This window comes from Manis javanica, chromosome 10 (genome assembly GCF_040802235.1).
Source record: "Manis javanica isolate MJ-LG chromosome 10, MJ_LKY, whole genome shotgun sequence".
In the NCBI taxonomy this organism is placed as follows: domain Eukaryota; kingdom Metazoa; phylum Chordata; class Mammalia; order Pholidota; family Manidae; genus Manis; species Manis javanica.
In genome coordinates, this window is record NC_133165.1 from 4292070 (window position 1) to 4303880 (window position 11811).

An 11811-nucleotide genomic window follows, 5' to 3' on the forward strand; every position below is an offset into this window, starting at 1 on the left:
GTCATAGAGATGACAAATTACTTTGCCCAAGGACACAGAACTAATTAGTGGGACAGCTGGGATTTGGACCCACGCAGCCTGGGTGCAGAACCCCACCACTAACCATTAGGCTACACTGTCTTTTGTAAAATGGCATGACCGTGATGCTATTGGCAAGTGATGCTGTGGAGCTCTCTACACCGGATATAAAGATTTTATGCCCTGCCTTTTGTGGCCATATTTCGTGTTCTAGGTCATGACCCTTTAGGCCTCATTTATGGGTCTGTTTAGAATTTGTGCTGTGTGGGTAAAAGGCGTGAAACGGCCCCAGAGGTCGTCCAAAGGGCTGGGAAATAAGACTCAAGTCCCCACTAAGTGCACTGTAAATTTATTCGCCGGCTTCCATTCCTGGGTCCATCTGGCCCCCCTTCCCTGGCCTTGTTCCCTGGGGGACAAAGCTGGGCTGCTTTGTCACCTGTTTCTACAGCTGCCTCCATCTCAGGGTGTAGCCCAGGCGCCTGGGACTTAAGGAAGGAAGTGGGGCATCAGTTTCATCCTTCAGTGGCTGGTGTGGAGTAGCCGAGTCCATAGCCGCTGGCAGGGGGCGCCGGTGTGGACCGTTGCAGCTCTCCCTGTGCTGGGGGGTTTTCTGCCAGTGCGTAAAGGAAGCCCCCCAGGGCCCCCACGGCCGTGGCTGTGTTGTGGGAGGAGCAGCCATCTGGGGAGAGAGAGTCCTCTGTCATTTCTGGGTGGTTCCCACAGTTCCACCATGAGTGCTTTTCAGCTATGCCCCCCGCCAGCCTGGTACCTGCCAATCCCCTCTGCTGGGCTGGGCACCCATCTGCCAGCTGTTCTAAGTGGGGGCAGCTAACAGCTCCCTTCTTTGAAGAAATATCTTCAACCAGTTGGCACCTCCCCATCTGTGACACCTCCACCCAGTGACGTAACTAACACAGGGACACAAAGCCGGGCCACCCACTCCCCGGGGGTGTCTCTGTGGGGTGGTCCATGTTCCAGCGCCCTGCTCCTGTGGTCTCTGAGGCCCTGAACGTGTCCAGCTCCTTCCTGTCTTCCCTGCTCCCGGGCCCTGCATGAGACCTTCTAGGTGAGCAACTTATTTATCGTCCCATTTGACAGACAGGGAAACTGAGCTCAGGCAGCCGACCTGAGCTTCCGGCGTGGTGACCCCACAGCCTAATTCATGACCCCTATGGCCTCCCTCATTGCTGCCTTGGGCCTGCCCGTGTGACCCTGAGCACCAGCCTGAGACAAGAACCCCTTAGATGTTATTTAGTGTTCTGAACTCAAAGTGGGCCATGCACTTTTATTGTCTGGCTAGTGGAGGGACCCCGACTTTCCTCTCCCCTCACAGGCTTGGTGAAGGAAGGACCTTGGTCAGGCCCCTTGGGGGGAGGGAGAAGGCAGGTTCCAGGGAGGCTGATTATCCCCACTGTAGTCTGTGCTGATGGGTGGCCTGCCATATGCCAAATGCCGTGGGGAGGGCCTTGCACAATGATCCGATACTAACTCCAAGAGCCCTGTGAGGGAGGTACTGTTTGGGCCCCATTTTACAGATGAGGAAACCGAGGCTCAGAGAGGCTGAGTGGCCCCCACGGTGAGGAAGGAGCAGAAGTAGATCTGAGGGGGCATGGCTTGGAATCCACCTCTTCATCCCGCCCTGCTCCCCTGCTCCACGGGTGCGCATCGCCAGGGAAGGGGGGAGCACGCTCCCTCCTCCTGGACAGTTTTCTACGTTGCTGGTCAACCTACAGGGGACCCAGGGAGGACCGTGGGCTTTGGAATTTCTGCATTTCCCCTTCCAGCTCTCAGGATGGTCCTAGCTGCCAGCTGTCAATCTCCAGGGAGTGGCCAGCTTCCCCCTGAGTGCACAGCAGGCCCCCTACCACCCAGCCATAGGTAGTAGCCCCAGGCCCTGGGTCAGGCAGGCCTAATCTCTTGAGAGCTTCTCTTTCCTCCTCTGCCCTACCTTTGGTCGCAGCTACAGAACGGACCCACTGGTTCTGTGCCTCCACGCCTCTCCCTTGTCTACCTGCAGGTAGGTGGTGAGGCCGGGTGGTGTTGACGGTGAGACATTTGTTGGCTGGAATCATTCACCACCATATGCTGGACATCTGCTCTGTGAGCAGGATGCTCCTCCTTCCTTTCTGTGTTTGCCTTGAAGTTACTTATTTTTCATTGATAAAAAACATGAAAGCAAATCTTCTCTTCCATCTCTCTTCCTCTCTGCATCCCCCTTTCCATCTTCCCTTCCATTACGTCTTGCCCTCCTTCCCTTCCCAACACGGTTATATCCTAGTCACAGCTTCTCTACATTGTTGGGCTGACCACATAATTTATCTTCTCAACCAGAACCATTTTAGGAGGAAAGCGCCCATTATTCATAGTGGCTCTAGGACAACAGGTGTAAGCTGGGGACATCAGCACATGTGACCACTGGGATTGTGCTGGCTCAAAGATCCCCTCCCTGCCCTTCTTTGCTCCAAACCATAGTGTACTGACCCCTCCAACTACAGTCCCCAGGATGCCTTGCCCACCAGCTTCCAGTTAGGGTTGACCAACAGCAGGAACAGGCTTGGGCACAGGCTTCTGTGCCTCTGTCTCCTCTGTGTCCAGCTCCCAAAGGCTGTGGTAACCCACTCCTCCCACAGAGCCTCCAGCTCTGCCCCCTGGGTGGGCAGGGACTCCCTGCAGTGGTCAGTCTCTGAGTTTTCCCACTTTCTCTGTTTTCAGCTCTCAAAACACTTTGGACATGAGTCCCCTATATTAAATTCCCTCTGCTGGACTTCCCGGTGTGGGTTCTGTTTTCCTGACTAGACCGTGACTGAGGGGCATGATCCCTCTGACTTTCAGTAATGCACTCAAATTTCTCTATCCTGGCCCTTCCAGTGGAGATAATGTCCCTGGACTCCCCCTTCCTAAGAGGAGGGTGTCAGGGACTCCTACCCTTCCTTCCACCTCCCAAGCACAGAGGGCCACCCACTGGCCCCTTCAGCGAGGCTGGGACCTGCGTTCCATTGAAGCAGACCTGTGTGTAGCCTTCCTAGGGTGTCTTAGTCTCATGCCAAGAATGTCCCCGGGGTATGTTCATTACCAATAAATTGTTTTTCTCGTCTCTTCACTCTTCTCAAAAAATGCTGTTGGTGTTGAATGGTTTTCGATAATTCTTCATCTTCAGCAGCTGAGACAAGAGTGAAAGGTGAACTGACTTCTCAAGATCTTTAAACATTACTCCCTAAACCTCCACCCCTCACAACACCTCAAGCAACTCAGGTCTTGTCTTGAAACTGGAGGCTCTTCCAGAAGGTTCTTTCAGCACTTGTCTACAGATGTCCACACAATGTTTGTCTGATTTCTCAAATTGTGGTCCCCCAACCACCCACATCAGAAATGGCCAGAGGAGCCTGTTACAAATGCAGGTTCCACAGGCCCACCCTCCCCGTTGGATCTGTAGGTCTGGGGGCCTGAGAATCTTCATTTTATAAACCCCTCTGTTTAAAAACAGACGATCCTATTGCAAAAGCTCTGTTTCTTTGAACATCCCAGGCTTCAGCATTTATGGGGAGCCTCCTGTGTCCCCAGCACAGGCCAGCTGGTTTCACACGTGTTATGTCTACTCCTCATAGTTCAGGAAGGAGATTTATTTTGCTCATTTATTTGCAGATGGAGAAATTGAGGCTCAGAGAGGTGAACCGACATATTCTAACAAGGACCAGCTGTCCAGTGTCACATGGCTGGAAAGGGGCTGCATCCTCTGTGCACCTGCTTCTGCTTCCATGTCACCTCCTCTCAGGCATCTCCTCATGACCACTCTGCTTAAAGAATCTTCCATGGTATTCTTTTTTTCTCAGTCTATTACCTCCTTCACAGCCCTTATCAGAACATGTAACAATTTTGCTAACTGGTTTATTTAGGTGATTTCTGCCTCTTTTCCTCAGGGCCTTTGTTTCCCTGGAGCCTAGAGAAATGTCTGGCACATACAGATACCCAGGGAATACTCACTGAGGGAGGGAATTTGTTAATGCAGGTGTAGGAGGCTGACCTCTTCCCACAGGGCTGTCTCCTGTCCTGTGAAGTTTTGGATTCCAAAGCTCCGATCCTATTTCCATGTGTGCATGTATTTGCATGCATGTACATGCACATAAGTGTTGCAAATCCCTCCCCGTGTCCCTAACACCACTGTATCCTTTCCTCACCTGGTCTAGAAACCCAGCCTCCACCACCGTCCCTCTCCCAGTGTTGCTCACCAGGCTTCCCAAAGCATCCTTCCTGTGGCTTCTGCCAACTGAGAATGGCCTCCAGCCACCGGAGCTTGTAGAAGTCAGAGAAGCCGCCGATTCCACAGAACATGACTGGAGGCAAAGACAGAGAACCTTTTGTCACCTGCTCCCACCCCCCAGGGTCACCACGGTGCCTCCTGTCATCAGGGTGAGGCAGCACCAGGAGGTGGGCACTCAATGCAATGGCTGGAAGGAGGCAGCCCCAAGGCTCTGCCTTGGCGAGCAGGGGCTCCTCGACTTAGGGCCTTGGTGGAGAGCTGGGGTCAGCACAGGGATCTGGACAGCCCTTTATGCCTCATTTCCAGAGCTTTGAGGTCTGTTTGCTGGTCAGCTAGGCGGTCAGTCCACAGGTCTGTCACTTGGTCAGCCTTTGGGGGCAGGAAGCAGTCACACAGGAGCAAATACAATACAGGATGCCCAGTTAAATTTGCATTTCTGATAAACAAATACAAATTTGAAAAGGCATATCCCATGCAGTGTTTGGGATATACTTATATTAGAAGTGTATTCATTGTTTATCTTAAATTCAGATTTAGCTGGGCAACCCCTATTTTTATCTGCTAAATCTGGCGGCCCTACTGTGTGTGTGTGTGTGTGTGTGTGTGTGCGTGCGTGCCTGAAACAGGGACACCCTGCTACTTTGTCCTTAGAGCGGAACGCTGACGCCCACTGTTTTCCATGAAGATGTCCCGGGTGGGGTAGGCATATCCGATGGCCTCAGCTCTCCGGTTCAGGTCCATCATGTTGGCACAGAAGAGATTCATGTAGTGCTGGCTCTGGTGGAACAGCCCATCCGTGCACCCCTTCTGAGGACACCAACAACAGGAGACAAGAAGTTGGTGATACAGATAACAGATACCTGCTCTGTTACAGGAAAAGACCTGCAGTTCTGAGATGGTCTTGCAAGTGGCTGCGTTTGGGGCAGGTCTGTCCCCCTTTCCCAGAATTTCTGTCCCATCTGCACTCCCGTCCTCTGAGGGCTCTGTCACTGGGGCTCAGAGAGAGCTGGAACTCCAAAGCCGTGTGACCTCGGCCAGCTAAGTTAAGCTTTCTGAGCCTCAAGGGTCTCCTCAGGGCAAGGACCATGCTCTGTGAGCTGCCCCGGAGGTGAGCTCCTGCGGTAGGCGACGTTTCCTAGGAAGTGCCCTACTTGGTGCCCGGCACTAGGGGGCGTCTAAGCAGTTAGCTGTCACTATACCGTGACTCCAGCCTAAACCCCTGGCAGCTTCTGAGCCCAGAAAGGACAAGAGATGAAAGCAGCCTTTAGAAACTGTGGTAGCAATTTGTCAGAGTAACTTTTTACCTGTCGAATCTAATAATCAAAATAAATTACTTGGTAATTTGGTTTTTATTGTAATTACAAAAATACTGGATTGTGATGGCTTGCAAATACACAATAATTTAAAAAAATCTATTAAAGAGCAACAGCAAGTCCCTTCTCAGCTAAGAATTTCTGGACATCGAATATTTTTGAATAGAGGTAATGAAACTTGCCTTTCTATATAAAGAAACATATATGTTTAAAAATTATTATTATCGAGCAAAGCTCGAGCTCTTGGGCTTGGAAGAGCCCAGGGCACTGGAGAGATGTGGGAGGGGCCAGCTGGATCTGGCTTTGGTTTGTGGCTATCTACAGACTTCTCAGTCCTTTTCCATTTGTGGTAGTTTATTGAGTTCTTTCTGCTTTTTTTTTTCCTTTTACTCTCTCTCTTGTGCTTCTGATGCCCTATGATCCAGTACAGCATGCAGAGCTATCTGTCCAACAGAATTCCAAATGTCCAACAGAATTCCAAATCCCTGTCCCAGTTTAGTTCAGTTTTATGGGGGACAATGGCAGGCTGCTCTCACGTCTCCCTCCTGATGTCCAAAGCATGAGTCTAAAACCTGCTTGTTTCCTGATGTGTACTATGCAAAACCACACCACCATGAGCTCCTTTTATCTTTCCTTCTCCAGGGGCATGGGCTGGCCATGCCGGACACTTACCATTCTGGCTGAGAGGAAGAAGAGCAGCTGGTGGGACAGGCAGTAGCCTGAGCAGCTGGGCTTGGTCATGAGTGTCCTGCAGAAGTCTGAGAGCCTGCAGGGCTGGCTGCTATCCGTCCTGGGGGAGGGTGGTTCTAGGCTTGTAAGGCTGTTCTAAACAAAGCCCGGGGGCAGAGTCTTCCCTGGTCCCACCAGTTATTAGAACCTCTTGGGTTCCACATGTGCACAAGAGGCTGCCAGATAAGCCGCAGGTGTCCTGTGTCTTGATTCGCTAAATTGGGAGGTGTTGTTGGAGCTCTTCTGGGTTGGGGGAACCACAAGGGCTTTGAATTCCTATTGCTCCGTGGGACCCCCAAGTACTGTCTTCTCCAGCACTGCCCTAAACGGCAGATCCATGAACCCAGACAGCTTGGGGCCTGCACCCAGCATGCCCGTTCCCCAGTGCCAGGACTGTCCCATAAAAAGGACAGGGAGCACAGCCCCTCTTTGAGCCCAGCTGCTTTCTGGCCCAGTTTTCTGAAGGATGCTGAGAGGATGGGGTCCAGGCACCTGCTTCCCCTTCAGCCCATGGGTCCCTGCACCTCGGGTGAGCTGGGGAGTTGCTTCAAGCCCACTGCCCAGCAGGATAAAACGGTGAGCTGACCTAGGCTCAGTCCTGCTCTGCAAACCTGGTGAGGGGACAGAGCCATAAAGTGGTGCTGGGAGAGCCAGCCCACTCCAGGAGGCCAGCTTTGGGCAGCGGGCTCAGGGAAGGCTCTGGAGGAAGGGGGCTGGAGCTGGCCCTGAAGTGTGAGCGAGGTATGTAGGCATAGGAGTGGGGGGTGGGGGGAAGGGCATGGGGAGAGGTCCTGCAGAGGCACCTGTGGGGGCAAAGGCGAAGGCTTAGAAGTTGGTGGGGGGCTGCCCTTGAAAGTCTGACAAGAAACCCCAGGGGCTGGACTGATGGAGCCTAGGGAGCTGGGTGGGCAACAGGAGTTGGGGTTTTGTCCTGAGAAATGGGGTGGGACATGCACATGGGCGTAGGATGTTCAGATGTGGTTTTTGAAAAGATCCCTCCGTGTGGGGAGACAAGTCAGAAGTGGGGGAACGTGGGAGGGAAGCAGGGGTTGGGAGGTGTTTGCACCGGGCTGATGGCCTTGGGTAGAGAGTGTTGTCGGGGCAGCTGGGCCTGCTTTGGCATAGACCCTTGGGGACTTGGAAAGCAACTGGGACAGGAGGGCTGGCAGACAGCAAACTTTTTGGATTTGGGGGAAGTTGGGCAAGCGCAGGGGACCCACCCGGTTCCCAGCAGCTGCACCAGGCACAAGTCACTGCTTTCCTCTGAGAAGGAGTCCTGAGTCTCGAAGGTGGAGTAGACCAAGGAGGTGTTGGTGAGGGTCCAGGTGCGTGGGAGCTTCCAAAACCCGGGCTGGACGGTCGGCTCGAACTCTGGCGAGGATGGGTCAGGGAAAGAGACTCAGGAGCAGTGGGCCACTCCATGCTTAACCGCGCCCGGCTCCCTGGTTCTGAGCCAGGCACCGGGTGTCCCTCCTGGGCAGCCCTGACTGCACTGGGTGTCTGCTCAGGGCTCTAAATCTTGCCCTGACGGGCAATGCATTTGATAGGAAACTCTTTTTATGAAAACATTTGTTTTAAATCAATAGGAGCTGTATTGAGACAGGCTTTGACCAAATCCACTGCATCCCACGGAAGCCTGAGCCCTAAAAATGGTTAGTTGATTCCTTTGGGTTGGTTAGAAAGTAGGGCTCTTACAAAATAGATGCCCAGTCAAGGGCATCTTCAGCATGAGGCCTGGGAGGCAGGCCTGGGAGAGGCTGGGGACCACCACTGCAGAAAGGCAGGCACGCTAATGTTTGCTGTGCAAAGGGATGACTTACTGGCTAGAGATCCCCGCTTTGGGGCAGACCAGACCCTCCCTTCTGTTCTAGGCTGGAGGTCCCTAAGCCTGGGCATCAGCTGAACAAATGAGAGGAGACATGTCTCCTCCTTCCTGTGTCTTGTGCGGGCGGGAGAAACCATCTCAGCACGAAGGTAAGGATGACGGGACACCCCCAGGGTCAGACCCGCTCAGTGCTTGGCTCTGGGTCACGGTCACAGATGGTCCCAGGCACCCCCTTGCACTGGGTTATTTTAGTAAACATCCCCAGATTCTGTGTTCCTGAAGAAGTGGGACTCCCCCCCGATGCTGTTACCTCTTAGGTACGTGGGGTCACTCAGCCTGAGGTAGAAAATGGATCTGTGGAGGAGTGGCTCCAGCTTTTCCAGCAGCTTCCCCACGTGCAGGCTCAGCGACTGCAGTTGGGGGTCCCGGGCCCACAGCTCCTGAACGCCTTTTAGCTGCACTGGGAGGGAACAGGGTTCATCCGTTCCGCTTGACAAACCATTTAGACGGGAAAAATTATCCTAAGTTATAATGCTTATTGAGCCTCTCTGCCTCCTCCAGCTTCCTAGGGAAAAGAATGTGCTGAGCTTACTGGACATTAGGCCTCACAGGGCTTAGCTGGGGGATGGGGATGGGGCCAGAGTGACAGAAGGTGGTGTTCAGAGCTTGATTTCTGGAGGTGGGCCTAGGTTCAAATCCTGATTCTTCTACTTTTTTGTTGGATGACTAGAGAAAGTCTCCTTTAATTTCTCTCCATTTCACTTTCTTCATTTGAAAATAGGGGTACTTCTCGGAGGGGGAGGGGTGTTGTAGGGATTGAATGACCTAATGTGTAGAGGGGACTTAGCATTCTCTACAGTGCAAAGTAAGCACTTAATAAAGCTTAGCCATTAGTGCTAATTAGGGAGACTTAGGGTTCGCTGTACAGGAGGAAAAAAAAGGAAAGGATTCAAATTTCAGGGTGGGAAGCCTCTGTGCTGTGGAGCAGGTCAGACACCGCACAATCTGCCACGTGTCCGTATATTATAGTAAGACAGTTTTCCAGCAGATGGCAGTCAAGTGACTTGAGGAAGGGAAATTTTTTTTCTGATGTTCTCAAAGGTGCCCTGTAGGCTGGCAGTGGCCCTGCAGGGGTGGGAGAGAGTGGTGGTTGGGGGGAGAGGAGGTCCAGAGGTGGCCAGAAAGAGAGGGGATGTGAGGGGGGCATCAGGGCTGAGAGGGTGAGAGTGAGGCCGGCATCGGCCTTCAGGTAGAGAACTTTGTCGGGGAGGGGAACAAGGCGGAAGAAGGGTGCCGAGCAAGCCTTGTGGGTGATGGGCTCTCTGATGCCCCCCTGTGGCTTGCACCCCAGCAGTCTGGTTTGGAAGCCTTGCTCCGGACCACCTGGCTCTTTCTGCAGATGGAGTGATAACGTGGTGGCATCCAGAGGGCTGCCCCAGTCACCAGGGAGACCCCTGTGGCCTCAGGAGTCCCGAGCCTTCTTCCTATTGCTCCCTTCCTGTGTGGCGGCTCCTGCCACCTTCTGGAACCCTCTCACGGCTGGTGGAGGCTGCTGAAGGGAATTTCTGATCTCTTAGGGTCAGTGTCCACGTGGCTCGTCCAAGCAGAGAGGACCCAGGAGACAAATGGATCCCCTCATAACAGGAACCCCGTCTCTCTCTGGGGGAGGCTGGGGATGGAGGTGGGCCTCTCGCAGTGAGTGCTGCGACAGCCAGCTGGTTTTCAAGCCCCTCCCACTTCCAGTGCAGTGGACCTGTGAGACCAGGAAGAAACGGGGGCAGTGGCGGCGTGTGACTTCCTAGGCTTCCGCCTTCCTCTCTTGGGTCACTTGCTCCAGGGGAAGCCAGCCACAGGTTGTGTGGACACTAAAGCAGCCTAATGAGAGGCCCCCGGGGTGAGGAGCGGAGGCGTCCCACCACCAGCCGGGCCTGTGAGGGCAGACAGAGGCTTGGGATGCTCTGGTCGGGCCTCCAGATGGTCACAGCCATGGCCAGCATCTCGACTGCAACTCTCTGGGGGACCTTCCTCCGCTAAAAAAATACGCATTAAAGATTGTGTTGATGAATGCCTTGGAATAAAGATGGATATGCATGTAATTTAAAGCATTTTCTTTGACTTAAAAGCTCATTTATGTCTTCTTAAGAGAAATTAAAGCCTTTTTGTGGGCCCCCAGAAGTATCCTGTGCTGGATGGGGCGGCCAGCCCTGCATGGTTTGTATTATTATTAACTTTCAGAGGAGTCATGAGGCAGGGCTGGGTCTGAATGAAGGAGACCATGGCATGTGTCTTGCCAAACGCTGGTCCTGGCCTGGAGGGGAGGGGACTAGGATCGTGGGTGGGGGCATGCCAGGAGGCCCCCAGGCAGTGAGGCCAGGGACAGAAGCAGATGTGTCCCAGACCCCCTCCTCCTTCTGGGACTAGAGTGCAGGTGGGCAGGGGTCAGAAAGCTGCGACTGGCCATGCAGAGGGTGTGATGTGGGGCGTGGGGAGCAGGGCAGCCAGAGCCCCAGGCTGATGCCAGGTCGGCTCTTTGTCACGTAGGCCAGGGTGGCCTTTGGGGAGGGGTTCATTAACTGGAAGGGTGTTGTGCGGGGTGGCTCCCTGTTTGCCTTGGCCTGACTCCAGCCCCCTCAGTGGAGATCCTATATCCCTAAAGCTGAACAAACACTTGGCTTTTTTCTCTGAGCTTTCAGGCGGCTTTGGCCAGAAGTTGGGGGAGTGGGGCTGGAACCTGATCTGGAGGGTCCCCGGTTTTGTCTGTAGCCACTTCCCATAAATACTCCTTCAAAGGGCACACTCTGTCTACGCACCTCGTTCATGGCATGTCAGAAGGAGGGACTGTCAAATAGATCATGTCCTTTAGGGAAAATCATAATTTTCAAATCTTTTCTCATGTGGCCTTTGAATCCTTCCTGCTTCTAAAAGAAATTGATTACACAAGGCCCCAGACCCCCAAAAAGGAGCAAGCCACTCCTTACCCCTCTTTTTTTACAGACGAAGCTGGCTCTTTGGGGGCCAGGAAGTGGAAGTGGCCAGGTCCCAGGGGTGCAGAGCAGACAGGTGACAGGCTGAGAACCGGTTTTCCCGGTGGCCTGTCCAGGGGAAAGAGAATGCACCCACCTTCCAGCACTCGGAACCCTACCACGCCATCCAGGTTGATTTCTGGCAGTCTCTGCTTTAGGAAGGAGGTGGCTCTCTCCAGCGCCGAGAGGACGAGGTTTGCAATGGTGGCCTTGCCCTCTGGGGTGTCCGGTGGTGGCAACGAGGAGGGCTGCAGTGGGGGCACTGCCACCAGCAGGAGCACGAGCAAGAGCCCCGGACTGGGCATGGCTGGTCTTCTGCTTGTGGCTGGTCCAGTGCTTGAGCCCCGTCAGCCCGCCCCCACACGCCCTCTGCCTCCTCCCCACTGCCCTGCTGAACTGCAGGCGGTGGCCTGGGCAGGGCTGACCCAGCAGCCTGGGGTGGCCCGGGCAGAGGGCCCTGGGAAGGGCCGCTGTGGGGGACTGGCTTTGAGGGACCCAGTGGTCTGGCCAACTTGGATGGGGAGCCAGCTGGCCACAGGCCAGGGAGGTGGGGGCCCACTTTCCTTCCCAACCCCAATTCTCCAGGCCCACGGGCTACATCTTTGATCTAGCAGTTGCAGTTACAATCCAGAAATCCAAAAGCAC

At 54.0% G+C, this 11811-nt stretch overlaps 1 protein-coding gene across 2 annotated transcripts; it reads right to left on the bottom strand.

Moving 5' to 3' along the window:
- Positions 1-356: 356 nt before the first annotated feature.
- On the bottom strand, positions 357-11539 carry C10H16orf89 (chromosome 10 C16orf89 homolog). Of its 2 annotated transcripts, XM_037020900.2 has the most exons (8): positions 11264-11538; positions 8454-8603; positions 7539-7689; positions 6262-6379; positions 4948-5083; positions 4245-4349; positions 3092-3178; positions 357-697 (listed from the first exon to the last, which is right to left on the bottom strand). In XM_037020900.2, the coding sequence occupies exons 1-8, from the start codon at positions 11469-11471 to the stop codon at positions 531-533; spliced, it is 1122 nt and encodes a 373-aa protein (XP_036876795.2). In that variant the 5' UTR covers positions 11472-11538; the 3' UTR covers positions 357-530. The 2 variants fall into 2 exon arrangements, with proteins under 2 accessions (XP_036876795.2, XP_073070786.1); XM_073214685.1 differs by lacking the exons at positions 357-697; positions 3092-3178 and adding an exon at positions 3650-3809 and having other exon boundaries at positions 11264-11539.
- Between the last annotated feature and the right edge of the window lie 272 nt (positions 11540-11811).

Bases quoted from the DNA above. Each gene is read 5' to 3' on its own strand.
- C10H16orf89 (XM_037020900.2), bottom strand. From the start codon at position 11,471: ATGCCCAGTCCGGGGCTCTTGCTCGTGCTCCTGCTGGTGGCAGTGCCC. The intron at 8,604-11,263 runs GTGGGTGCATTC...GTTCCCTCCCAG, and splicing joins AGGGTTCCGAGTGCTGGAAG to TGCAGCTAAAAGGCGTTCAG. The intron at 6,380-7,538 runs GTGGGTCCCCTG...ACCCTCCCCCAG, and splicing joins GTGCAGCTGCTGGGAACCGG to GACGGATAGCAGCCAGCCCT.